General features: G+C 41.2%; 1 protein-coding gene across 2 annotated transcripts in view; it reads right to left on the reverse strand.

Moving 5' to 3' along the window:
- Positions 1–25,104, reverse strand: part of YLPM1 (YLP motif containing 1) — a 59,903-nt gene that overhangs the window by 21,958 nt on the left and 12,841 nt on the right. For both annotated transcript variants that reach the window (XM_037031654.1, XM_037031655.1), the window contains exons 4-6: positions 23,685–24,664; positions 8,133–10,244; positions 5,195–5,315 (exon numbers count right to left, since the gene is read on the reverse strand). In XM_037031654.1, the coding sequence (XP_036887549.1) occupies positions 5,195–5,315; positions 8,133–10,244; positions 23,685–24,664 (3,213 nt within the window). The remainder of the gene's footprint in view (positions 1–5,194; positions 5,316–8,132; positions 10,245–23,684; positions 24,665–25,104) is intronic.

Genomic DNA, 25,104 nt, shown 5'->3' on the forward strand with positions numbered 1-25,104 from the left:
TTGTATTCACAATATAAAGACTCTTATAACTTAATAAGACAAACAATTCAAAAATTTGAAAAAGATCTGAATTGACATTTCTCCAAAGGAGATATATGAGTGGCCTATAAGCACATGAAAAGATGCTCAACATTCTTAGTCATTAGGGAAATACAACTTTAAAACACAGATACCATTTCATATCCAGCAGAACAGCTATAATTGACAACCCAGACAGTAATAAACGATGGCAGAGAAACAAGAACCCTCTTAGGCTGCTAGTGGGAATGCAACGTGGTGCAGCAACGGCATGACCGTTTCTCATAAAAATTAAACATAACTATACCATAAACTCAGAAATTTCATTTCTAAGTATCTATCCAGGAAAAACGCATCCACCTAAAGACTTGCACACAAATACTCATAGGATTATTCAGTAAGCCAAATGTCCGTCAGTGGTGGATTAATAAATACATTGTGGTATATCCATGCAATAATTATGTTGTGATAAAAAGAAGTTCTGATTTATGCTATGATGTGGATGAATTAAAATATTAGCTAAACAAAAGAAGCCAGTTAAAAAAGATCACATATTGTGTGGTTCCATTTAAGTGAAACACCCAGAAAGGCCAATCTGTAGAGACAGGAAGTGGGTTGGTTGCAGCCTGCAACCTGGGGGAGAAATGGGGGTTAACTTCAAATTGGCACAAGGGATCTCACTGGGGTGCTGACAATGTTCTAAAATCGGATTACAGAGATGGTCGCACAACTCGGTACATTTACTAAAAGTTAGTGAATTACATGCTTAAAATGGGCAAATTGTATGGTATTTAAATGACACATAATAGTGGTTAAAAAACTGCCCTCCCCTAATGTACCACCCCCTTGTTCTCCTCCCAGAAAAATTAGGGTGCTGGCCGCTTAGATATAAATGCCCCAAGCCCACCCAAAACCCACTGAAGCTCCGTAGCTGAGGTCCTGGAATTAGTTTAAAAAACAAAACCGTCCTGGCTGGTGTAGCTCAGTGGATTGAGTGCAGGCCTGCGAACCAGGCAATTGCGGTTCAATTCCCAGTCAGGGCACTTGCCTGGGTTGCAGGCCAGTTCCCAGCAGGGGACTCACAAGAGGCAACCATACATTGATATTTCTCTCCTTCTCTCCTTCCCTTCCTCTCTAAAGATAAATGAAATCTTAAAATAAAACAAAACAAAACAAAAACAAAACACCCTCCATGAGTAATTCTGGTGTTTACCACTTAGTTAAGAACTTCTGCTATAAACTATCTTCCTACTCTGGTTTCCCATCTACTCCAAAAAAAACAGTGAATTCCAGCAAGAGAAGCAAACGCCAGCACTCTCACTTCGATTTAAGTTGGTTGACAACAGTTTGTGGCAAGGCTGAGCACCAGGAAACAACGAAACAAAGAAACCAAATGGGAAATTCAGTAGTGCTCCAAGGAGGCGGACAGACTACTGCTGTGCGGCACGTTTATATTCCTCTTCCCAAGGCAATCAAAAAAGAAGGGGACAGGCGAACCTCTGGGGAAGTAGGTCCTATCTGCTCAGTACTGAACCCCAATTGTTAAATTTTATCTCAATTTTTGAAAGCCTGCTTCAAACACTCATTACCAATTTCTGTGAGTTCATAGTTTCTGGCTTGTTCTTCACTGACAGCTATTTTAGACCTTGGAAAGCCAACAATACACAACTTACGTATTTACTCATACATGGGTTGTGCTTCAAAACAAACTTTTTGAGCAACAAAATGGATTGGACTAATACATAAAAACATTATTTAACTAGAGGCCACTACAGACAAGTAGTAATGACCTAAACTTTAGGTGATGGCACTGTCAACTGTTAAGAAAATGCCTACACAGGACAAAGCTACTGTGTCAGCAGTAGAGCGCTCCAGACTGTTTTAAATGTCTTAAGAACTCTTGGGACTATGTCTGCAAATAAAACAAAAAGTGTTCTCTTTTTTTAATACTACATAGTGAAAGCAACAGATACATTTGTAAAAAACAAAACAGCCCTGGCTGGTGTAGCTCAGTGGATTGAGCACGGGCCTGCGAGCCACACGATCGCGGTTCGATTCCCAGTTAGGGCACATGCCTGGGTTGCAGGCCAGTTCCAGGTTCCCGGGTCCCAGCAGGGGACGAACGAGAGGCAGCCATACATTGATATTTCTCTCTCCCTCTCTCTCTCTCCTTCCCTTCCTCTCTAAGATAAATAAATAAAATCTTTAAAACAAAACAAAACAAAACAAAAAACAACACCCATACAGTATTTATATGGGAAAGGATTAATATCTACATTATATTAAGGATGATATAAATTGGTAAGAAAAACCTCAAGAGGCACACAGATAAATTGGTAAAGAACAAAAATATTATTTTTACAAGACAAATTAACAATATGGAAAAATACTAATGTTTACTAGTTATCAAAATGCATATTAAAATACTGTACTGAAACTATTATATCTACCAAATACATCAAATAACTGATGCTTGCAAGGCTGTAGTACAGGTGTTATACAACTATTTTAGAGTGTCACTGGCTTTATTACAGGAATCCTTAAAAATATCCTTATTTTTTAACTGAAGTATCCCACTTTGGGAGTTTAAAATTACTTTTAAGAAGTTATCCAAAGTAAGAACTTGATACAAAGACACTCATTAAAGTTGTATTAATAATAAAAGTGAAAAATTAGAAACAAATGTCCAATAGAAATGGAAGTTTTAATAAATTATGCATCAAAAATAATAAAGCATGTAGCAATACAAAAAATGTTTAATGATTTGGTCAGTGAAAAAAAACAAAAATGTGGATCTATAATCTAGACTTTCTACTATTTGCTAAGAGATATGTAAGAAGAGGACCCCAAACCGGATTCATCTTCTGCAGGGTGGGCCCCTTGTAGTACAGGTTCCCCCACTAGGTGAGTGTTCTGGGAACCCATCTGCATCAGTACCAGCTGGCATTGCTGAGGGACCGCATTCAGCTTCAGTGAATATTTTTGAAGACTCTTTCAAACCGTTTGCCCATTCCACGAAGGGTGATTTACAAGTGCACCTGCCCACACCATGCTGAGTGGTCAGCAGTTTTTGACCTAAACTGGCATGCCCCCCGTGCCCCACTCTCCGTATTCACCCAATCTCACCCCGAGCAACTTTTATTTGTTTCCTGGATGAAAAAAGTCCTCAAAGGGAAGTGTTTTGCAGATGTGGAAGAGGCAAAACCAAAACTAGCAGAAGCAGTAAAAGACATCAAAATTGATGAGTTAAAAAACTGTTTTGAGCAGTGGAAAAAATGTCTTGATAGATGTATGGCAGCAAATGGAGAGTGCTTTGAAAATGACTGAATTTTAAACGTGTAAGAGTAAATATACAATTTTTATAAATAAATTCCAGATTTGGGGGGCCCCATGTAAAGATAAAAGTCGTAATTCCTATCCTTATGAGCTCAGATTAGAAGAAAAAACAGACCAAAAAAATCAAAATACAGTATGATAACGGCTACAAATACGTGCTGTTCCAGGGGTGCTCGTGAGGGCAACTGTCTCACGCAAGCGGAAGAGAAGATACTGAACTAAGTTCCACAAGATGAACAAGAACTAAACAGTGAGGACGTAGGAGAAGAGAGGAAACTCTAGGTTTATAGAAGCACAAGCAAGCACAAAGGCATGGGTAAGGACCTGGCACACTCAAAGAATTATAAGAAGCTCCACATAGAGGGAAAGTGGAGTAGGAAGAGATGGGAAGCAGAGGTCCAGCCAACTCAAGATGAACGGAAAAGGCCGTGCAAACAAGTTTAGATTTTATTCTGAAAGCAGTGAGGGAACACTGAAGAGTTTCAGAGCCACTGTGTGACACAGTAAGATCTGTTTTAAAATATGCACCGAGACCAGACACCAGGGCCACTGGAAGTGGAATATAGGGGCAGCTCTGACAACACGGGGACACAAGAGAACTTTCTCAGAGTGTTGGAAATTTTTTAACCTTTTGGTATACATTTGTTAAAACTCAAACTGTGGTCTTAAAATAAGAAGCCTTAAAACGAGTATGTTACTGTGTGTGAATTACACCTTAAAATTTGATTCAAATAAATAAAATCATCATTCTGAGAGCAGAATGGAAAACCGATCAGAGGGGAGTGAGATGGAGGGAGATGAACTATTGAATTGACGTTTCCACAACAATCTAGGCAAGAGCTGATTAAGGCCAGAGCTTCGGTTGTGGGAGGTGAAGGAGGGACTTTGGGGGTGAAGGAGGGACTATCAGAACAGTAGTAAAAGGCAGTAAGACCAATCACTGGATGACTGAGTACGTGGAAGGGTAGGACATGGGCTGACTTAAAGGTTTCAAGTGGGTGACTAAGTGATGGTAAGGAGAAAAAACAAGTTTCATGGAGGATGATATTGAACCCCAATTTGAATATGCCGAGCTTGACAGGAGACATGTCCACAGAGAGAAAAACTCTGGAGGCAGACGGATGCATATATAGGTCAAAGGATGTGATTGCGGGGGGGGGTGGGGGGTGTCAATGTCATGGTGCCTGTTGATGTCGGCAACTATGCATGGATGTCATATGTCAGACCAGGATGAAAGGAACACTAAAAAAAGTAGAGTTAATTTGATGAAATAATTCAAGTATTTTCTCTCCCATTGTGTTGTTATAAAGTTATTTCCATGGTAACATTTCTGAAGCCCACCAATGGCTTAAAGGTAAAACAACAAACAACGACAAAATGAAAGCAAAGCAAATGGAGAACTTAAACACGCAAGTCTTTAACACAAATCACCCCTTTACGGCCTGAACCAAGGCACGATGTCTGATCCCTTCCCTAGCTGAGAGAGAAATAGCTCAAATAGGTGGGGAGACCGAGGCTCACCAAGCAGGGCTCACGGGGAGCCTTGCACTGCCCCGATGGAAAACTGGACCACCTGAACAAAAACAGTTACTAGAAAATTCAACAATTTGCAGGCATGAAGCCATATAGCTCATGTGTGCTTGGTGTGCTCATCACAACTTGGGGGGCAAAGACCATACTTAGACATTTTCAAAAGTCAATTACCATTAGCTTTTTACTTTTCCAAAATTTCTATTTTTTTTATACAGGAAATTTATACTTGCTATAATATAAAGAGATCAAAGAGACAAACACACAAATTAGGAACCACTGCATGTTCTGAGCATACATTTTCCCATACCGGATACATTCCAGGTCTTGAAGACGTGTTCTGCAGTCTCGAATCCTGGGGAGGCAGGTGGTCAGGCATCTGTGGCTCAGACCCAAAGTCTTTCATCTTTTGAAGCTGTTCTTTCTGTTCCCTATAAACAAATAAAATTGCCATTGTACATAAGGCATGTCTACTCCATTCCTAAATGACTACAATTAATACAGAATAACAACAACAACAAAGACCTAAAAATCTTGTTCTAAAACGCACTGCAGTGCTCACAGAATACCTCTAGGGTAACAACGCTCTCTTGCCCTTATGTAGCTAACTGATCAGTCACCTCCAACCTATAAATAATTATAAATTATTGAAGATCTTCAAGGACAGATACTATGACCTGCCTCATTGGTCTATTCTAGTATCTCATATACTTGTCATGTTTTTTTTTCATCCAACCAAAAGCTCTCTTGCCATTTTTTTGGTCAATACTGTTTATTTAGATCAGAGGTTACAAAATGTTGGCCCATGGGCCAAATATGACCTATAAAGGTTTTTTTAGAATTTGGTGTTCACATCAGTTTTCAAAATCTGAATTAGTTGCCATTATTTACAAAAAAAATATTTCATACAGAAATTCAACTTTTTAAAAAAAGATTTTATTTATTTTTAGAGAGAGGGGAAGGGAGGGAGAAAGAGAGGGAGAGAAACATCAATGTGTGGTTGCTTCTCAAGCACCCCCCACTAGGGACCTGGCCCACAACCCAGGCATGTGCCCTGACCGGGAATTGAACTGGCAACCCTTTGGTTCGCAGGCTGGCACTCAATCCACTGAGCCACACCAGCCAGGGCCAGAAATTCAAATTTTAAAGAGACTTGGCAATGCTGGGCCTACATTCCCATATGCCAACAAACAGCTGCATGGAGTATTGGCTGCCCACTGGACGAAGGCAGCTCGCCACGCTCCTCACCACACACTCACTAGAGCTACCCTGGCCCCAATCCACTCGTGTCGCCTGTCTGCCTCTTGTGGGTACTTCAGTTAACGGCTCCTGATGTATAGCCTGAGAACAACTGTCAGTCTACACATTCGAAAACACTTTATATTCTTCAAGAGAAATGTTTAAGTTTTCCTTTAAACATCTCAAATTCCTTTTACTTTTCCTTACAATGCCCACCTTAAACACATGTAACATCTATTCCAACTTCTTTGGACCTTTTGCAATTTTCTCCCTACATCTGTAAAGTGTAGCGACCCAAATGGATACCAAATAAGGGTCAAATACATAAAATTATTATTTTATGCCTTGTGTAAATCATGACTTTATACCAACACCACATAGCTTACTTGTATTCAACTACGGCCACTCTTACCCTGCATTTCATCTACTCTGTTTAATTATGTTTATGTTGCCTAGAAAGAGCTTTTTAAAAAAGGATGATGAAGCAGCAACCTTTTATCCAGCATTTCTACGCAAAGCAATAATGGATGGAAAAGTAAAAGTTTAAAAGAAAAGGAAGGAAACCTTGGCAGCTTAGCAACACCAATCAGCTTGGTGTTTCCCCAAAACAAACATTTTAGAGTTAGATAGACTGTTCGAATCCTGGGCCTGCCACTTATCAGCCAAGTGGACTTAACCTCTCTGAGCCTCCCTGTCATTTGTGAAGTGGGATAATGCAACTTAGCTTTCCAGACCTTTCGAGATCTAAGGATTTGAGATAGGAGGACTGAGATAGCATATGCTCAATTACTAGCACAGTGGCCAGCACACTGGGCTGTTAAATGGAAGGGGTCTCTAACCTGAAGGTGAAAGTAGCTACAGGGCATGTTACAGGGCATGTTACAGGGCATGCTTTGGACACCTTCGTTAACAATCTGGAGAAGTTAAACCTCACAGAACATATCTTCTACAGACCACAGAAATCTGTTTTGCTGCCTGATCTTTCATCTTTACCTACAAGTATTTTTTCTCATCGTAGCTTTCTAGTCATAAAGGTTTCACTATAATTTCAATTGGCATAACCCACAAATATAGACCAGAATTGAATAATAGAAGAAACACAATACATTGGAATACATCAAAACCTAAGGGTTAATTTATTTTCTCAAAACATTGCTAATTCCTAAGAAACTGCTCAAAAAGTTTGCAATCTGTCAATGACTCCTAAATGCTTATCTCAGGATACAGCTGGCTTAAGGATGAAACAATCAATATACACAAGGCACTCAGTATAGTTCCTGGCACATCATAAGAATACAATACATGTTAGCTTTTGTTATTATTGCTACTACGTAGAAAGCATTATGTAGATACTGGTACATACATAACAAGTTGATTGCAAGTCAAGCAATCCAAATTCTATTCTCCATCTCACCAAGAAAATATTTGATTATGAGCAAACAAGTAACATCCTCAAGTAGAGATATCTGCTTCTAGTTATAAAGAAAGATAAAACATCCCCAAAAGAGAGTATCAATGATTAGACAACTCTGAGGATGCTTCCAGATAAACCATTCTTAGCTTTCAGCAGAGAAAAATATGAATCCTTATAGCACTTTCTAGAGTTATATCAAAGATTAGTGAGTATGAAGTCTATCAGATTTAACACCAAAGAACCGCCTCCCGGGGAAAAGCGGAATGTTACATACGAGCGCTGAGCCCCGGAGCACGAGGAAGTTGAAGTTTGACACTTGAAACATGCACAGGCACGGCATGTCGGCAACACAGCTATGAAAGCCAAGAATGGCTATCCAATTTTCATAGTTCAGGACATCAGTGTACAGTTAACACAGTTCCTAAGTACCCGCCCCACCCCCAGAACAGCACAGAGTGACCAGAGGTATAAATTAAAGTCATGCGGTAAGAACTTGAAGTAAAATTAATTCCATTCACATACATCACATCAGTTTAAAAAGAGCATTCTGAATGTGGTTTCAGCTAAAAGAAATGATCTTAAGTAGTCAACTTACCGAAGCATTTTCAGTTCTTGTGCAGCTTTCAAAATGATTTCGTGCTGCCTCTGACTGAGAACCATTACCCCTCCAAGGCCTTGGTCAGAGTCTAAATTTGCATCCGACCCCATCATTTCAGAAGAATGATGTGAGGAGGGCATATGTTCCGCAATGGGGGAATGTCTATCCACATCAGATGGGTACCATCTGTCTGACAACCGTTCTCTTTCCCAGTCCATTCTGTCAGGAATATAATCTCGCTTTTCCCGCCACGTATCTCCTCTTTCTGGATACTCTCGGATCCTCAACTCACCCCTATCACGGAAATCTCGATCATACCCATGGTCTCGATTTCTTTCTTCTCTCCATCTATCATCCCGATATCTATCCAAAGGTGGAAGAGGTGGGAGGGGCGGTAAAGGCGGAAGAGATGGAATATCCCGTTCACGGAACTGCGATTCTTGTTCATCCAGCGGTCTCCCATAATCTCTGTCCCACTCATTATCCAAATTTCTATCATACACATCCATCGGTCTTCCGATCCGATCCACATCCCTGTCCAAGTCCCTGTCCATGTCCCTGCTGTAGTCCTCGTCCATATCCTGCTCTCTCTCCCAATCCCCCCACCATGGGCCTCGTCTATCTCCATCATGAGGTCGAGATGGTGGTGCTGGGAACCTGTCCTCTCTGTTATATGGATCTAGAGCATCATCTCGATAGTCCCGTTCACATTCTCTCCAGTATCTCTCTCTATCCCAATCATCAAGTCTTTCTCGTTCCATTGGAGCATTCCTACCATCTAAAGGGAACTCCTCATGCCCTCTCTCTTCTCCATGGTTCCATGGAGCTCTAGGAGGCTCATCTCGGTGGTAAGGATACATTTTTTCCCCATCTCCTGATTCTGGTCTAAATGGACCTCTGTCACGACCCAAATCTGGTCTTCCCAGTCCCCTTTCCCGACTGCCAGGCCCTCGAGGTGGTGCCCTCTCCCTGCTCCCAGCTCGTCGGGGTGGTACTCTCTCTCTACTCCCGGCCCTTCGAAGGGGTCCTCTCTCCTGACTGCCAGCCCTCCGAAGTGGTCCCCTTTCTCGGCTGCCAGCTCTACCCCTGTCCTGGCTGCCTTGCATACCACCCGGCACTTTCTCCCGGCTGCTTCCTGGCCTCACTAACCCTCTGTCCCGACTGCCTTCTCCTCTGCTCATCTTCTCTCGACTGTCTTCTCTTCTACCCATCATCTTATCATGAAAGTCCTCTTGCTTGATCAACCCTGGGCCACGGCTGATTGCCTGGCCTCGACCTCTATTTACTAGTCCTTTATCCTGCATGTCTTCCATTCTGCTTTGCCCAGGACCTCTGTAAGATGAGCCGCTGCCTCGATTGCTTTCTAACTTATCTCTGTTATCTGGCTGAGGCAGCCCTTTATCTTGGTTGTCTCCTGAGTGGGGCAGACCAATACCTAAAGGTTTAAAATCATTGTCTGCAGTCGATGATGATGTTGCTACTATTGCTCCTCCCTCCATCCCCCCTGTTTTTGAGGAAAAAGTAGATTGAGTAGGTAGAGGTTTATTTGCAAGGGATACAGGCTGAGTAACAGCTTGGGTTTTGTCCATTTGAGTCTCCATACTTTGAGAATTCTGGTCCCAATTAGAAGGCTCTATGGGCCCTTCCGAGACTTCGCTTTTAGGTGGCTCTTGCTGAGAGTCGCTTAGATTCTCATGTGACTGAGCCGCCTTGGCATCCTTTACATCTGCACCAATGGATAATGCAGCGGATTGCATTTTTAAATTCTTCTGCTGGTTACTACTGGTGTCTGCTAATGGTTCTTTGTTTCCTGAAAGAGGTTCTGCTTGTGACTTAGGTTGCTGCTGATGTTGCTGTCCCAAAGCTGGTTTGGGGCCTTTCCACTGTGGTCCACTCTGTCGAGGACTTAGGGATGTATTGGGGGTAATATAAAACTGAGATGCTGGCCCCCGGGGAATCATTCCCCATTTGCTTTTAGTGCCCTCTGCTGGGTGACCTTCATATCTGGGTCTTGGCCCATCGGGGCGATTTCCTTCAAAACGAGGCCCTTTGGGTCTCGGTCCTTCACACCTTGACCCTAAATCCTCAAATCTTCGAGGACCATCAAATCTACAAGTAAAACAAAAGATATTACTCAAGACAGTAAAGCAGAAAAAAAAAATTCTCCATGTAAGAATATCTGAGGCAACCTTGCCTTAGACTCTGTTCACAACAATGACTCTTCTAGCCATCCAACAACCCTGAGGTTTCTGTGACTCGGAACCAGCACGGCGCAGTGGCAGTGCTCGGAAGGTCTCAGGTCAGGCTTTGGAAATCGTGTCAGTTCCATATCCCTCACTTCGACACATCTCCTGCAGCAAGTCCCTGACATACTGAGTTGTTAAAAACAATTACAAGTATTGTGCCTTAGCAGACAGAAAAGTCCACTAATTTTAATGGGGAAAAAAAATCCCGCAGCTATCTTTGAGACTATGTCCAGATTTAAAATATAACTAAAAACTAGGGAACAATTAACAAGATAATATAGTATGATTATAAATATCGCTGGAGCTAGCATTATCATTTTGACTAATCGACAAACGTCTTAAAAACCAGCAGCCAGCCGTGTCTCAGTTATGCGCCCTGATGTTTAGAGGTCCGGACGGAGGTGCTGTTGCTGTGGACCTGCTCACTGATGCGGTGAGTGCTCAGTGTGCATCCCTTCGGTTAGGCACGACACCACGGCCCAGGGATGTAGCAATAAATATCATCTGCACTCCCAAAGGGTTTACAACCAAGAGTAAAGAGGGTCTAAGATTAAACGTGCTTGAACGTGTAATGACTAAAGTCTTCCTGCATATGATCAGGGCAGCAGAAGACAGAATGGTCCATTCCATCGGGGTGGTGGTGGGGGAATGCTGTTCATAAAGGCTGTGTATGACAGGAAAAGCTTAGACCAGTCTTGAAGGACAACTTCTCTCAGATCAGGCCAACACAGGGTGTTCGAGATGAAGGCAATGGGAGGCAAGGGCATCTGAGGCTAAGGAAGCACGAGGAGGAAAGGCAGAGAAACATGCCAGCAGAGCACGTATGGAAACGCCAACAGTTCAGCGTGGCTGAAACTACGAGGAGACAGAGTCAGGGAGAGCTGGGGAAGCAGGAGCAGCGGAAGGCAGCACACTGAGAGAGAAGGTAAGGAGGCAGGCAAGCGTCAGTGTCCAGAAGACCTTGTATGCCTCGTATGCAGACCCACTGGTGCTTCTCCGATATCCATCCCCCTTCTCTACAGTAATTGAGCTTCCCCACTTTCAGCTGGAAGAAGGCTGCCCAGACTAAAGACTCTCGTTTTCAAACTCTCTTGCAGCTACAACTTGTAGTCATGTTCTGGCCGGTGGTCTGGGAACGAAAATGACTTACACTTCCTTCTGGGCACATCCTCCTCTTCACCATCTCCCTTTTGTATTGACTCTAACATGGCAGTAACGTTATCCTGGCCCACACAGTTGAAGGCAACACACACTAAGGGATGGTAAAGTAACAAACCAGAAAGAACTCAGACTCCTGACACTGTAGAGCCATCACATAAGTCCTGAGAGAGCATGAACCTCTCACTCATTAAAGCTGTGTGACTTTGGATTTCCGTTATAAAAGATGAATTAATTATGCTGGGTAAGAGTTGGAAATTACCTTACAAGCACTTAGAGCCACTAAATAGGACCTGATTTTTTTAAAGCTTGCTCTGGCAGAAAAGTAGCATATGGATAGGTGAGAAAAACTCATTATAGATTGTTTCCACAATTTGGGTAAGTGAAGGCGAAGCCTCCTGGTCCAAGGTGGTGGTGACTGATGTGAAAATGTGGGGGAGGAGATAAAAGTGAGAGATGTGAAGCAAGTTACAAAGAATAGAATTTTAAAATAGATTCCGGTACAATTTTTCCGATTGGTGTGGCTCAATTGGTTGGGCGTTGCACCACAAAGCAAGGAGCTGCCGGTTTGATTCCAGGGCACATGACTGGGTTATGGGCCGGTCCCAGACTGGGGTGTAAGCGAGTGGCAACCAACAGATGTTTCTCTCCCTCTCCATCTCTCTCCTTTCCCCGTCTCTAAAAAATACATTAAATCTTTAAAACTTTTTTCTGTAAGATTTTATTTGAGTCAAATTGAGTACAGTTGCAGGGAAGCAAGCTCTCAAATGCTCCCTAGAGCAGACGGACTTTTCTCATAGGTGGGATTTAAATGAGAACGAGGAGAAAGAATTCAGTACCATTCCAAGGTTCCTGGCTTAGATGACTGCGTGGACAGGGATGCCTTTCACGAATTAATGATAAGTAGGCTCTTCTTTCATTTATTTTGAAAAATCATGGAAGGGTAATAAATTCAGTCTCAGCAAAATTTTTATTTCCTATCCCCGTGACATTAGTGCTGCTGGTCCGGAAGCCTTAGTTCCAAAGTGGGGGAATACTTCCACCAGGGGACACAACAATGACTCCATAGGTCTCGAGCTGAGACAGCCACCTGGCCACTCTGGGTTCTGTGTCAACAGGCAAAGAAGGGAGTTACTGAGCTGGCCAGCGGGGACTGGTCCTGACTTTCAAGGGCAAACTGGGTTACTACTATACAATGAGGGTGAGGAGGAGTCTTGTCTGGACTGCACAGCCTCTCACACACCGTAGTACTTCTAGGTCCCACAATTACAGTCAATGGAAAACTACAACACAATCTGGCAGGACTGGGAATAGCCCAGACCTTTCAAGAACGAAGGTTTGGGTGACCCACCAGGCAAGGAACCAGGACCAGCTGAGCTGCTTACTGAGAGCAAAGGGAATACTGAAAGGGCAGTGAAAGAAGGTAGTTATAAAAACTAACAAACTATGATTACACGACCAGTTGCAGGAATAAGGACTGTGACAGATGAGTATTTCTTCCTTAATTTGATATTATATGCTTAAATACGTCCATATACTAGTCAAATATATTTTTTAAAGATTTTATTTATTTACTTTTAGAGATAGGAAGAGAGGGAGAAAGAAACATCAATGTGTGGTTGTCTCTTGAGTGCCCCCCACCAGGAGCCTGGGCTGCAACCCAGGCATGTGCCCTGACTGCGAATTGTATCTGTGACCCTTCAGTTTGCAGTCCAGCGCTCAATCCCCTGAGACATGCCAGCCAGGGCTAGTTAAGTATTTTTTGTTAAGTTTTCTTCCTTATCATCTATCATAAGATGCATTAGTAATAGTTACCTTTCTATATCAGAATTTTTTATAAAACATCAGAGGGAGTATGAACCAGCTAGAAGAATAATGAAGACATCCTGAAGATTTTAAAAAATAGATTTTATACCCTCTTCTGGGGAAAGGTTTAGAATATTTTTGGTTGTTCATGGATAGTTCATGCTGGGTGAAGAAATGTTCCCATGACCCATCCTAATCAGAAACATGTAAGAAAGAGAACTCTGAAATGTCAGCCAAGCCAGGGTGATACTCTTAACAAAAAACACATAATAAACCCACTGAAAACAGAGAAAAGGGGGCCACCAGCAGATGATTATTTTGTTTCTAAATTCTGAAAGACAAAGAACACACACGAGGGGTAGGTAACACAGGGATAGGAAAGAAGCTGCAGTTTGGAGTGCTGGTAGCAGAAGGTGGGGCCAGCTCGCCTACAGAAACCCAGGGTGGTCAGGATTCTGTTACCAGAGATGCTGGAGAAGGTCAAGAGTAAGACTTGGGGGCTAAAAATGTGTAAATTAAAATCCACATTCAGAACCATCAACCAGCCTTTCCCTAGGTTGAATGTCTCTAAGTTCTTGAACGTGAGGCCCCCTAACATCAGCAGCTCTTTGCCCTACCACCCGCAGCAAAGCTCCCAGTCAGCCCGTCAGTGTCTCCCACTCTCAAACGTGGACCACCGAAGACCACCAGGTAGTTGAAGAAAGTCTCCAAAATGAAAGAAAGAGACCAAAGGTAAACCGCAGACAATCTGGAGAAAACAGAGGTAATGCAGAAAACAGAAGAGAATTTAAACACACACACACACACACACATTAAAAACAAAGTGCTATATGTAAAAGGGATCAGAACCAGAAAAAACGTCGAAAACTTTCTAGATTCTCGAAATAAAAAATGCAATAAAATGACTAAAAGTATCTCAGAAAGCACAACAAAATGAGAAAAAGACAAATATAATCAATCCAGCAGGTTGAAAATTCTTCTTATGAATTCCAGAAGGAGAAAAACAGAAATGAGAAAAAAATTCAAGAAGAAATAGCACAAAGAAATTTCTCAGAGCTGAGACTCTAATCTGCAGACAGAAAGGGCCCTGCTCAATCAGTATCCAGCACAATGAACAAAGCAAACAAACAAACAAGCAAACAAACCACTGAAATTTGGGAATACCAGAGTTTCTGGAAGCAGGGAGAAGCTGTCTAAAAAAACTGGCATAGCACAACAGCTGCATCAGGTGACAGAAGAAAATAGAACAGAGACCTAAAACGTTGAGGAATGATTATGTTTGACTTCAAATTCCACATCCAAGGATAAGTGTGAGGTTAGAACAAAGACATTTGCAAACATGCAAGGACTCAGAGTTCACCTTCGATACACAGTTTCTTAGCAAATTACTTGGGGAAGAGGAGGCACTGACCCCCAAACAGGAAGCCGAGAGTTTCAATAAACAGTGTATTCAAATCCAGGAGGACAGTCAAGGGAAACAGGAGAGCAACATCTTGAGAACAACCAACCAGCCAAGCAGCCAACCAGTCCAGGCAAAAGCAATAACAAGCATGATTTTGGGACAGAGATTTCCTCAAGAGAGACAGTGTTTTGGGACCCGGGGTTGAAGAATTACTGGAAAGGTTTTTCAAAAAGACAACTGGAAATTCTGAAAAAGTTATTACATTAAAAGGAAATGAAATCATTTTCTACCCACCTCTATAACAATCAACATTGTTTACTGGTGTATCAAAATAGATATGAAGATATTGGGCAGATGGGGTTAGAGAGTAGTCTAAGAACTAAATAAACCTTTACCAGTACAGGAAGTAAATATATAATATCTAAAAAGTATAAGTCAAGAAAGTTGCAGCATATTCATTAGGGATGTGAAGGTAACTACCAAAAGAAACAGCTAAAGAATAAAAGATGTAATTAGGAATCACATATAAGGTGACTTGGAACAGCAGATGGTTGTTTTACTTTTCTTCTTTTTTTTAACTATGTGTATGTATTGTATTGATAAAATGTAAAATGTATTTCTTTTAACAGTGCAGAGAGAGGATTAGCCCTAACCAGGAAAAAGGCTTCTTCTGAGATTACAAGGAAGATAGGGCCCTGGTCAGGTAGCTCAGTTGGTTACAGTGTCATCCCAGTAAGTCAAGGTTGTGGGTTTGATCCCAGGTCAGGGCACATGCAAGAACCAACCAATGAATGCAGAAATAAGCGGAACAAACTGATGTCTCTGTCTGTCTCCCCCCTTCTACCCCTCTTCTCTCTCTCAAATCACTAAACATATCGAGTGAGGATTGAATGAAAGAAAGAAAGAAAGAAAGAAGGAAGATGAGGATGGTAAGGTAAAGGCAGGAATTGAGTAGGCCTGAAAGCCCCGATCTTCTCTGTGAGGCAAGAATCTAAATTAAAGCTATAAAGCAAAATAAAAATGTTTGCTGAGGCCCAGAGAGCGGCACTAGGGAAGACGTCTACATCCGAAATCGCGAAGGCTCGGCACAGCTACCATTGGGCAGAGGGAAAGGCAGCTGGCTGGCTGGAGACTTGTCAAAGGCTACAACACATGGCTAAGCATGGGGTCCTTTACAAAGAGCAAAACCAACACTGCTTCAGAGCTTTTGATGGTTTGGTTCCTTGAAGTTACATTTATTAATTCGAAGTGCCTGGAATAACGTCTTAAATTATTAAAATTATATAAAATCCTCTGCCTTGTATTCAATTCAGCACTATTAGTTCACATAAGTGATGAGACTACCCTCCCAATGTACAAGAGTCAACAAAGAACCACTGTCAACGCGTTATCTAGTAGTGTCACTCGGAGTGTGAATGACATGCCTTCCTAACTAATCATGAATGCCTTGGAAGTTTACCCACAACCGAGACATTCCAACAAAAGCAAAGCTAACTCACTGTCAGGGGCTGTGTTAGTGCTGGGAATAAAACTGCCACGAACCTCGGGGAGTTCACAGTCCACAGGAAGAGTGAGACAAGTAAATCAACAATCAGAACACAATTTAATAAATATGGGACATGCTGGTCTTGCCCACAAGGTATCCCCAATATCCGACTCCCTGGAGGAAGGATCTCTGCATACAATTACCAAAGTGCAGCCCCGGGGGTGGGAGAAATGGGAATTAGTACAACAAAAAATGAACAGGCAAGGGATTCCAGACAAGAGAAGAGCGAGGGGAAAGGCCAGAGGCAAGGCTGAAGACAGCGGGGGCACCGAGATGCGCGTGGGGAAGAAGGAAGAGGACATGCTCTGCCAGCCTCGTGCCTGTGCACCTGACTCGCAGCCTCCACGAGGGGGCAGGGGGTTCTGCTTCCAAGTTGAATTGCTGAGCAACAGCCAAAGGTCATTATTTTATTTTTATTTTGGGAATTACAAAACATTAAACCAATTGAAATATACCTTCAACACTACAGAGAAATGGCAACTATTAATACTGCACTTTCATATTTTTGAAGTTCAAGATTTATGAAATCATAAAACTACCAAAACCTTTTAGATTTATTTATAAAAGTAAAGAATTTTTAGGCCTTTGAAATATATTGATACTCATGTTAAAAATATTAACAAAAATAAGCCATCTTTACATCAATACAATGAAATACTATGAACTTTTAACATATAAATGCATGTATTTGAAATAAAGAACACAGTGTCTATTCACTAAATACAACCACATAAAACACATGCATTGTACATTGATTAGATGAAAAGAAAACAAATATTTGATACTTAAATATTTAGAAAAGTTTTGTCTGTACAATTATTTTATAAACCTCTAAAAAATAAAAACTGTAAAACTAGGTATGAAACCATTAGAACTAAGTATAAACACTTCAAATTATATTAAAAATACTCCAAATTGGGTATAAAAACTTAAGAAGTAGGGAGGATTACAAATACCCTTAAACAAGTTATTATCTGATTATCACAATGTTTACACATAAACATACTCCATTCAGCAGACCATGGGAAGTACAAGATGTTAAACTCTAGAATTAAATTCCTTTGGTGGGGGCAGAGTGTGGAGGGGAAGCAGAAGAGGGTAAAGGCAGGATAAACGGTGATGGAAGGAGACTTGACTTGGGGTGGTGAGTACACACTACAATATACAGACGATGTGTTATAGAACCGTACGCCTGAGACCTAGACAGTTTTTTAACTGATATCACCCTAATAAATTCAATAAAAATTCCTTCCTTTTGTTTTCATGTGAAGTAACACCTATTTTCTAATATGCGTATCCAAGATCCGAAAACCAAAAGAGAAGCAAACACTATAGAGAGGAACAGACGTCACAAATGGAGGCGTAAAGAACTACAGTGTTCGCTGTCCCTGGCTAATCCCAGTGAGGCCGCCACAGAGCAGAAGAGGTCCACAGTTCCAGTAAGAAAACCAACCAACAAGTAGATGGGACTAATCGGAATACTATAAAGACATCAATTCTTCCTAAAATGGTCAATAGATTCCCTGCAGTGCCCACTGAAATTCCAGCAGGTTTGTGAAAACTGACAAGCTGATTCTAAGCATTACATGGGAAGTAAAAAGGACTGAGAAGACTAGTTAAGACAATCTCTACATCAGGAATCAGCCAACTACGGTCCATGGGCCAAGTCCAGTTAAGGATGACTTTTTTATATTTTTGAAGTTTAAAAAGAAATAAGAAAGAACTAGAAAAAGAAGACAAATATTTGATAGACACCAAACATGGCCTGCAAAGCTTAAGCATCTTTACCATGTGGGTGTGGTCCTTCACAGAAAAGTCTGCCAACCTCTGATCTCGAAACAGAACTGGAGGACTTACACTAAGAGACACCGAGACTTATCACAAAGCTACAGTAACAACACAGTGTGACATCAGTGCGAGGACAGAGCAGGAAACCACAGGAATCAAGTCCAGGAGCAAACTTACACACACAATCACTTCACTTATGATAAAGGGGGACACTGCAAAGGACACTAGTAAGGAAAGGGTGACTTTTTCCCTCAAATGGTGCTGGGATCAACCAGATAGCCATGTGCAAAACAATGAACTTTGACCTGTACTTCATACCATACATAAAAACAGTCAATTCTACATGGGTTATTAATTTTAAAATACAAGATAAAACAATAAAAGATAAAATACAATAATTACTTATGGCTTTGGAGTAAACAAAGATTGCTTAAACAGGACACACAATAAAAGCATTAACCATAAAGAAAAAAAGATCAATAAATTGGAAAAGCAAATTAAAATCAAGAACTTCTATTAATCAAAGGCATCATCAGTCCTTGGGGTTCATCAGGGTTCCCGGGACCCAATTACAGTTTTTGAGGTTGTTTTTTTTAACAGTTCTACTTGTAAAACTTACTATTTCATGACTTTTTTCTTACCAGCCTTCCAGAGAAGAGAAAATTTACTTTTTAAAAAACAACAAAATTTAAATTATCTTGCAATTACAATATGGGGTCCATTGGATCCCTTCACACATCTAAGATACATTGTAAAATCGTATGTGATTTTTTTCTATATCTTGAAATATTCTGTGATTTCCTTTTCCTAGAATCCATTAACACTCATTGTTACTTATTACTTACTAACCCCAACTATGTCAAAGAAGATTAAAATACAAAGACAATAAAAGAATGACAGAATGGCCTACAAGGAGGAGGCAAAGGTGAAACAAACTGTCACTCTCCCTTGCATTGTCCAGAAGGTCACAGCCTGGTTTTAGGTTTCATTCGGCACAACAGAGAACGCGGAAATCCTCATTTCCTAACTAGAAGGACAAAGGAAAGGAGAGTGATGGAGAAAGCTGTACCAAAAGTACTGGGCGAATCCAAAGACAAACATCTCCACAGCTGCACTTCAGGCTTCAATAAAGATGCAAAATTTATCACAAGTCAAACTTCCCACTCTGAGTCCTCAGACGACAATATCCTAAATGAACATTCTCAAACTCGAGATTTGATGCATGAACAATATATTTCTACAAACAAAATGCAAATGTAGTATTGTCATCCTCTTAGTTATTAAATAGGAAGGACTTCAACTAATATTTTGTGGCAAGAACCTGGACCCTCCTATTTTGCTAAAAGAATTATGTGACAGAATTATTTCATCTTTTATGATGTTTGCTAAAATTTACTTGAGGTTAAGAGTTTTACTCTTTAAAAATTTTTATTAGAGTCTGTAGTAAGCTGTTTTCACTCTCCTTTTATTCTTACGTCTGTAATTTTTTTGTAAAATTACTTAAAATTTAAAAAATAAAAAGTGTCCATTGGACCTAGATAGTACATGGTGAAGTCTACTTTTCTGATATTCTGCAAAGAGTAAGAAGTACTGTACAGTGAGCTCTAGTCAGGACAATCTAGACACACACTGGACAAACAACTGATATCAAGTGAACATGAAGAACTTCTACAAATCAGAAGGAAAAAAAATATAACCTAATAGAAAAATAGAGAAAAGACTTGAATCAGCATTTCATGAGAGAGGAAATCCAAGTGAACAATAATCAAATGGAAAGGAATCAGCCTCATTCATCATCAGGAAAATACCAACTAAAGCCCTATTACAATACCATTAAACATCCACCCAGATGGCTAAAATTTTGAAGTTTAACAATATTAAGTATTGATGAGGATGCAGAAAGACTGGAACACAGAATCACTGCTGGTGAGAATGTAAGTGGTAACAAACACCTGGAAAACTGTTTGACAAGACCTGTCAAAGGAAAACATACACATACCCATGACCAAGCAGTATCAGTCCTCAGTAGAGGTCTAAACAAAATTCGACACCCACACACATAGACACACATGTGTGCAGGGGAAGGGGGACATCCGGCACCAAAAGACACACAGCAGCGCTTTTCATAATAACCAAAAAACTTATGTGACCATCAACATTAGAAGGGGTAAACAGTCTGTGGTTTATTCATACAACAAAATACTGTACAGGAATGAGAATGAACCAACCAGCCACACACAACATGGGTGACACCCGCAGCAGTGCAGTGTCGAGTGAAAGACGCCACTCAGAAGAGTACACATGGTGTGACTCCATTCATATAAAATTCAAAAAAAAGGCAAAACCAACCTATGATGTAAAAAGGAAAAATGGCAAGGAACACGAGGGGGACTTCTCAGACACGTGAATTTCTATTTCGTGATCTGAGCAGTGATAACATGAGTGTTTCTACTTCAAACAAATTCACTAAGCTGAACACTTACAACTGTGCACACCTCTGTATGTTAGCCTTTAAAATAAATAAATTTTATCACTGAAAAATAAAAGGTTCCGGGAAACCAGTGTTCACTGACATGACAGTTTTCAAGCAGTGGCAGTCTTCTAGAGGACTTGATGAATGCAGTGACACACTCACACACACACACACACACACTCACACACACAGCTTCAAAGCAGCTGCCCTGGGTGCTGCACAATGTGGCATGCTATTTACACAGGACACGGTTAGGCCACTTGACTTTTTGGGCACTTTCACACTTTTCAGAAAGCAGCCTAAATCTAGATTTTGCAAAAACTCAAAGTACTTTTCAATACGTGAATAGTATGTTATTGGTAAATCACTTATCTGTTTTATTAATTCTTGTTTTTCTACCCAGCTCTGTTTAAATTAAATTAAAACAAAACAAAACAAAACAAGCATGGCTTACCATATCAGTTATGTGCTTATGGCAAATTCAGAATTCAACTGGTAAAGGAAATTCACAAATTTTCTTAACAGGGTAGATCATTCTTATCTTAGTTTCTTTTGCTAACTACCCAGATTCCCACTGATATTTTTACCTAGTTACCTAGGAGAAAAAAGAACTACGCCTGGTCAATAGTCACAAACTGTACCTTCCACGGGCCAGAGGAGCGGAGGAGCAGGAGGAAGTGGCAACCCCGCAGGCCTGACTATGGAAAGGCTTTTAGAACAAGGCAGACACTGAGCAGGATCCAATTCAATGACAAAAATAAAAGTCACAGATGAAAAAGCCAGGCAGGGATATCTTGTTCCTAAAAACAATGTAATCAACATTCACCAAAATTTCAATAGACTAGAATGTTGGCCCAAACTTAACTACATAAAATGTAAAGCTAAAGTCTTAGAAAAGGAAAAAAGAAAGCAAAAAGCAACTGCACAAGCAGGATGAGAGAAACTGCCTAATAACAGCTAACGTGAAAAAGACCTGGAAAGCCTGTGAGACTGGTGACCAAAAAAAAAAAGGCAAAATTTTCAGCTATATAAGCACATTTTTTATAATGAAATCAGTACGAGGGCTACGGTCCTCCGCATCTGAAGGAGACTTGACAAACCAAAGGCCCTTCAAAGGACAGTGAGCAACACAGCACGAGGAGGCTGGGGTCAGTGTTAGTGTGAAAAGAAAAGAAGGACCCGAATCTATGTGATGGCAGAGCAGAGTGGGTACAGCAGGCTGGGGAAGAAGGCGCGAGGGGGGTCTGGGAGCAACCGCAGAAACGCACTGCAGCCGGGAGTGGACAATTCCTTCTGCGCTGTACTGCGAGGGGAGATCTAGAATCAACAGAGAGAAGTTCCGGGAATATACTTAGGGTCAGTGTAAGAAATAAACTTTCTAGAACACTGTCAGTGTTCGAGCAGAGTCCATCAACTGCTTGTCACAGGAAATACAATGAACTTGTAAGTGAATCAGAAGGCCTTGGACTCTAATTCCATCTCAACTATTTACTAGCCGTGTCACCTGGGGCAATTTATTTATAACCTCTCCAAAGCTCAGCTTCCCTTATCTACTTCTCCTGAGATCAATGAGAGGAATAAGGTAGTATGTGCGGCTGTCAGGTTAAATGCAACACAAACATGAGTTGCTGTAAAGGGGACACTGTATTAGGTAATTGCTAAGATCCTCCTAGTACTGAAGTTATTATTGTATCTTGAGACAAGGAAAACACTCAAAATAGACCCTAAACTTACAAACTCCAGGTGTGGTAGGCAAAAGAGAGAAACGTTAATATGACAGGAAAAAAAAAGGGAGCAGAAAATCTTTATGTCATGAGATGTTAAAAATGTACTTCTGAGAGCAAATTAGTCACCAGATCTAAAAGACACTACTCAATCCAGGAGAGAAGTAGGAATTGAAACCAAGATGATATACATACTAAATAAATGAAGGCTACAAACGGATTTGTAAGTATGAGTATGGGCATCATATACATACTTAACCAGGGCATCAAATACATACTTAACTGGTGCTTTCCCTCTGAGGAACCTCTGGACTCAGCTCCCACTGGGTATAAACTCAGGCTCAACTGTCCCAGGGACACGATCCTGAGCAAGTTACCCAATCCTCTCAGCCCATTTGTAGAGAACAAATACAGGGCATACAAATTCACCGGGTGTTGAAAAGACTCCCTAAGAGAATGTATGCGAAGTCCCTGGTATGTAAAGCTTCTGGTACCCAGAGGAACTCATGTTAATTGTCTCTAATTAGCTGTGATTTGGGTGAAGTTTGTGCCATATTGTTCTCAGAATTATAAACTTAGGGAACAAATAAAAGATACATTTTGTACTCAATGGTTGAAATCAGGTTTAAATTAAAAATGATGATGTAGATCCAATGACACCGAGATGAAAAACTAACCAAGGCACTGATAAGAGAGCGCAAGTTACAAGACAATACTCTGAGCGGGGTCCCATTTTTAAGACACACATTTAAAAAACTATCTCTGGGTAATAATCTCCAGTGGAATTAGGTGACTTCTACTTTCTTCAGTACTTTTCTGCACTGTCTAAATTTTATATAAGGAGTATGTATTTCTATACAATTTCTACTTGGAAGAGAATCTTACTGAAATTTTTTTTTGTAGGAAAGTTACCATTTAGGTCAAGTTGGGGAGAAAAAATTTACCCTCACACTAAATTTCACTGCTTTATTTCACTCTACTGTTGACTTATTCATCTTTACCTCCAACAGTTAGCATATTAGCTAGCAAAGAGAAGTTATCAGTTATTTGTCAAATAAATAAAAAGCAAAAAAGATAAGTAAATTTAAAATCACTTTTGAAGTTGAAAAGTCGGGAAGAGACTGATAAGCATTACTCAAAAGCATCACACTATCCTATGCTGTAATCTCTGCACTGGATAAAAACAGTGACTTCAAAAAAATGGGGGCACGTCATCTTTATAGATTTCTCTGTTATGTCTAATAAATGAACAGCATTAACATCATTAATTGTAAACCAGGAACGTGCGTAGATTAAAAGGACCAGGAGAATGCCAAATAATAAATGACGCTTTTTATACCATCAAGGCCTACTCAGCCTAAATCAACAAATCAACCAAACCACACAAACAAAAAAGGCAGACCTACCTTGGCCCTTTTAGACCTTCCATGTAACTGCTTCTGGGAGGATCTGGAAGCAGTCCACCTGACCTCACTGGCATGTCCTTGACTGCAGTGATTGGCTGAGATGGAGCGACCGAAGACTCCCCAAGTCCCGGCTCAGATGAGAACGAACCGTAGGGCAGAGCAGACTTGCTCAGCAGACCTTTAGAATTCCCTTGTTCTGATTGCAATGGAGGATGGTAAGCTGAGGGTGGGGCTGAGCCAAAAGACACGGGAGTGGGAAGTAATGCTGGTCTAGGTTTCTCCGGAAGCTGTGAAGTCTGAGAACTGGAGACTGGTGGAACTGGGGCTGTTGTTAATTGAGGAGGTATCCCTTGTGGAACCCCAGGGGGAGGTATTCCTGGAGGAGGTGTGGCTGAAGACAACGGTGGGAGGGGCATGACAGGTGGAGGTGCCGTTGAAGATAGAGATGGTGGGGGCAGAACTGGTGGGGGCCCTACAGAAGAGAGGGAGGGCGGGGGAAGGACTGGTGGAGGCCCTGTTGAAGACAGAGATGGAGGCATCACAGGTGGTGGCACAGAGGTTGGTAGAGAAGGTGGCATCACAGGTGGGGGCATGCCAGGCGGGGGCACTGAGGCAGGTAGGGCAGGGGGCATCACTGGTGGTGGCAATGATGGAGGCAGTACTGGAGGGGGCATTGTCGGTAGAGGTGGAGGCATCTGAGAATATGGAACAAAAGGAGGTGGCATTGACATGTTCCCCATATATTGGTTCTTCATGTTCTGAAATGAATTGACTCTCTCCTGGAGATAGGTCTGAGTGGCTTTCATGTGTCCCTGCCATGTTTTCCACTGCTTCTCATACTCCTGGAGCTGATCTTTATGAGGGTAGGAATGGAGCTGCTCCTCCCACAGCTGAAACTCTCGCTCCCACTCTTGGTAGAGATGTTGAAACTGCTGCTGCTGCATCTCATAATGCCGCAGTTGCATATCTACAGACATGGTCTACAAATAAAGGGATTAAAATTATTTCGAGACATCCACACAAGAGAATTAATAACAAGATAAATATTAATGAATCAGGGGCATTTGAAGTCTCGGGAGATTAAAACATTAAAGATTTTCAGAGGACAAGGATAAGCTTGTTATCCATTCAGTGATGACCATTCTTCCTTCTTTTGACTCAGTTATACAGGATGGGGCCAAAGCAGGGCTGCAACTGTGAGCGCAGGAAACAGTTTCTTCTTGCGTTATTATGGATTAATTATTGTCGTATTTTCCATATGAACAACTGTAAACCTACTCTTGCCCCACTCTGTAAAGGTGATCACTGAGTTGGTAAAAATCAAAGAGTAAAGCAAACATCTACCTCAGCAATCAGTATTTTTCAAATTTTATATTACCGTGGATCACTTCAAGAACTTAAAAAAGTGACCTATTATTAC

Source organism: Sturnira hondurensis, unplaced genomic scaffold, assembly GCF_014824575.4.
Source record: "Sturnira hondurensis isolate 20B ecotype Veracruz unplaced genomic scaffold, ASM1482457v3 Scaffold0021143, whole genome shotgun sequence".
NCBI lineage: Eukaryota > Metazoa > Chordata > Mammalia > Chiroptera > Phyllostomidae > Sturnira > Sturnira hondurensis.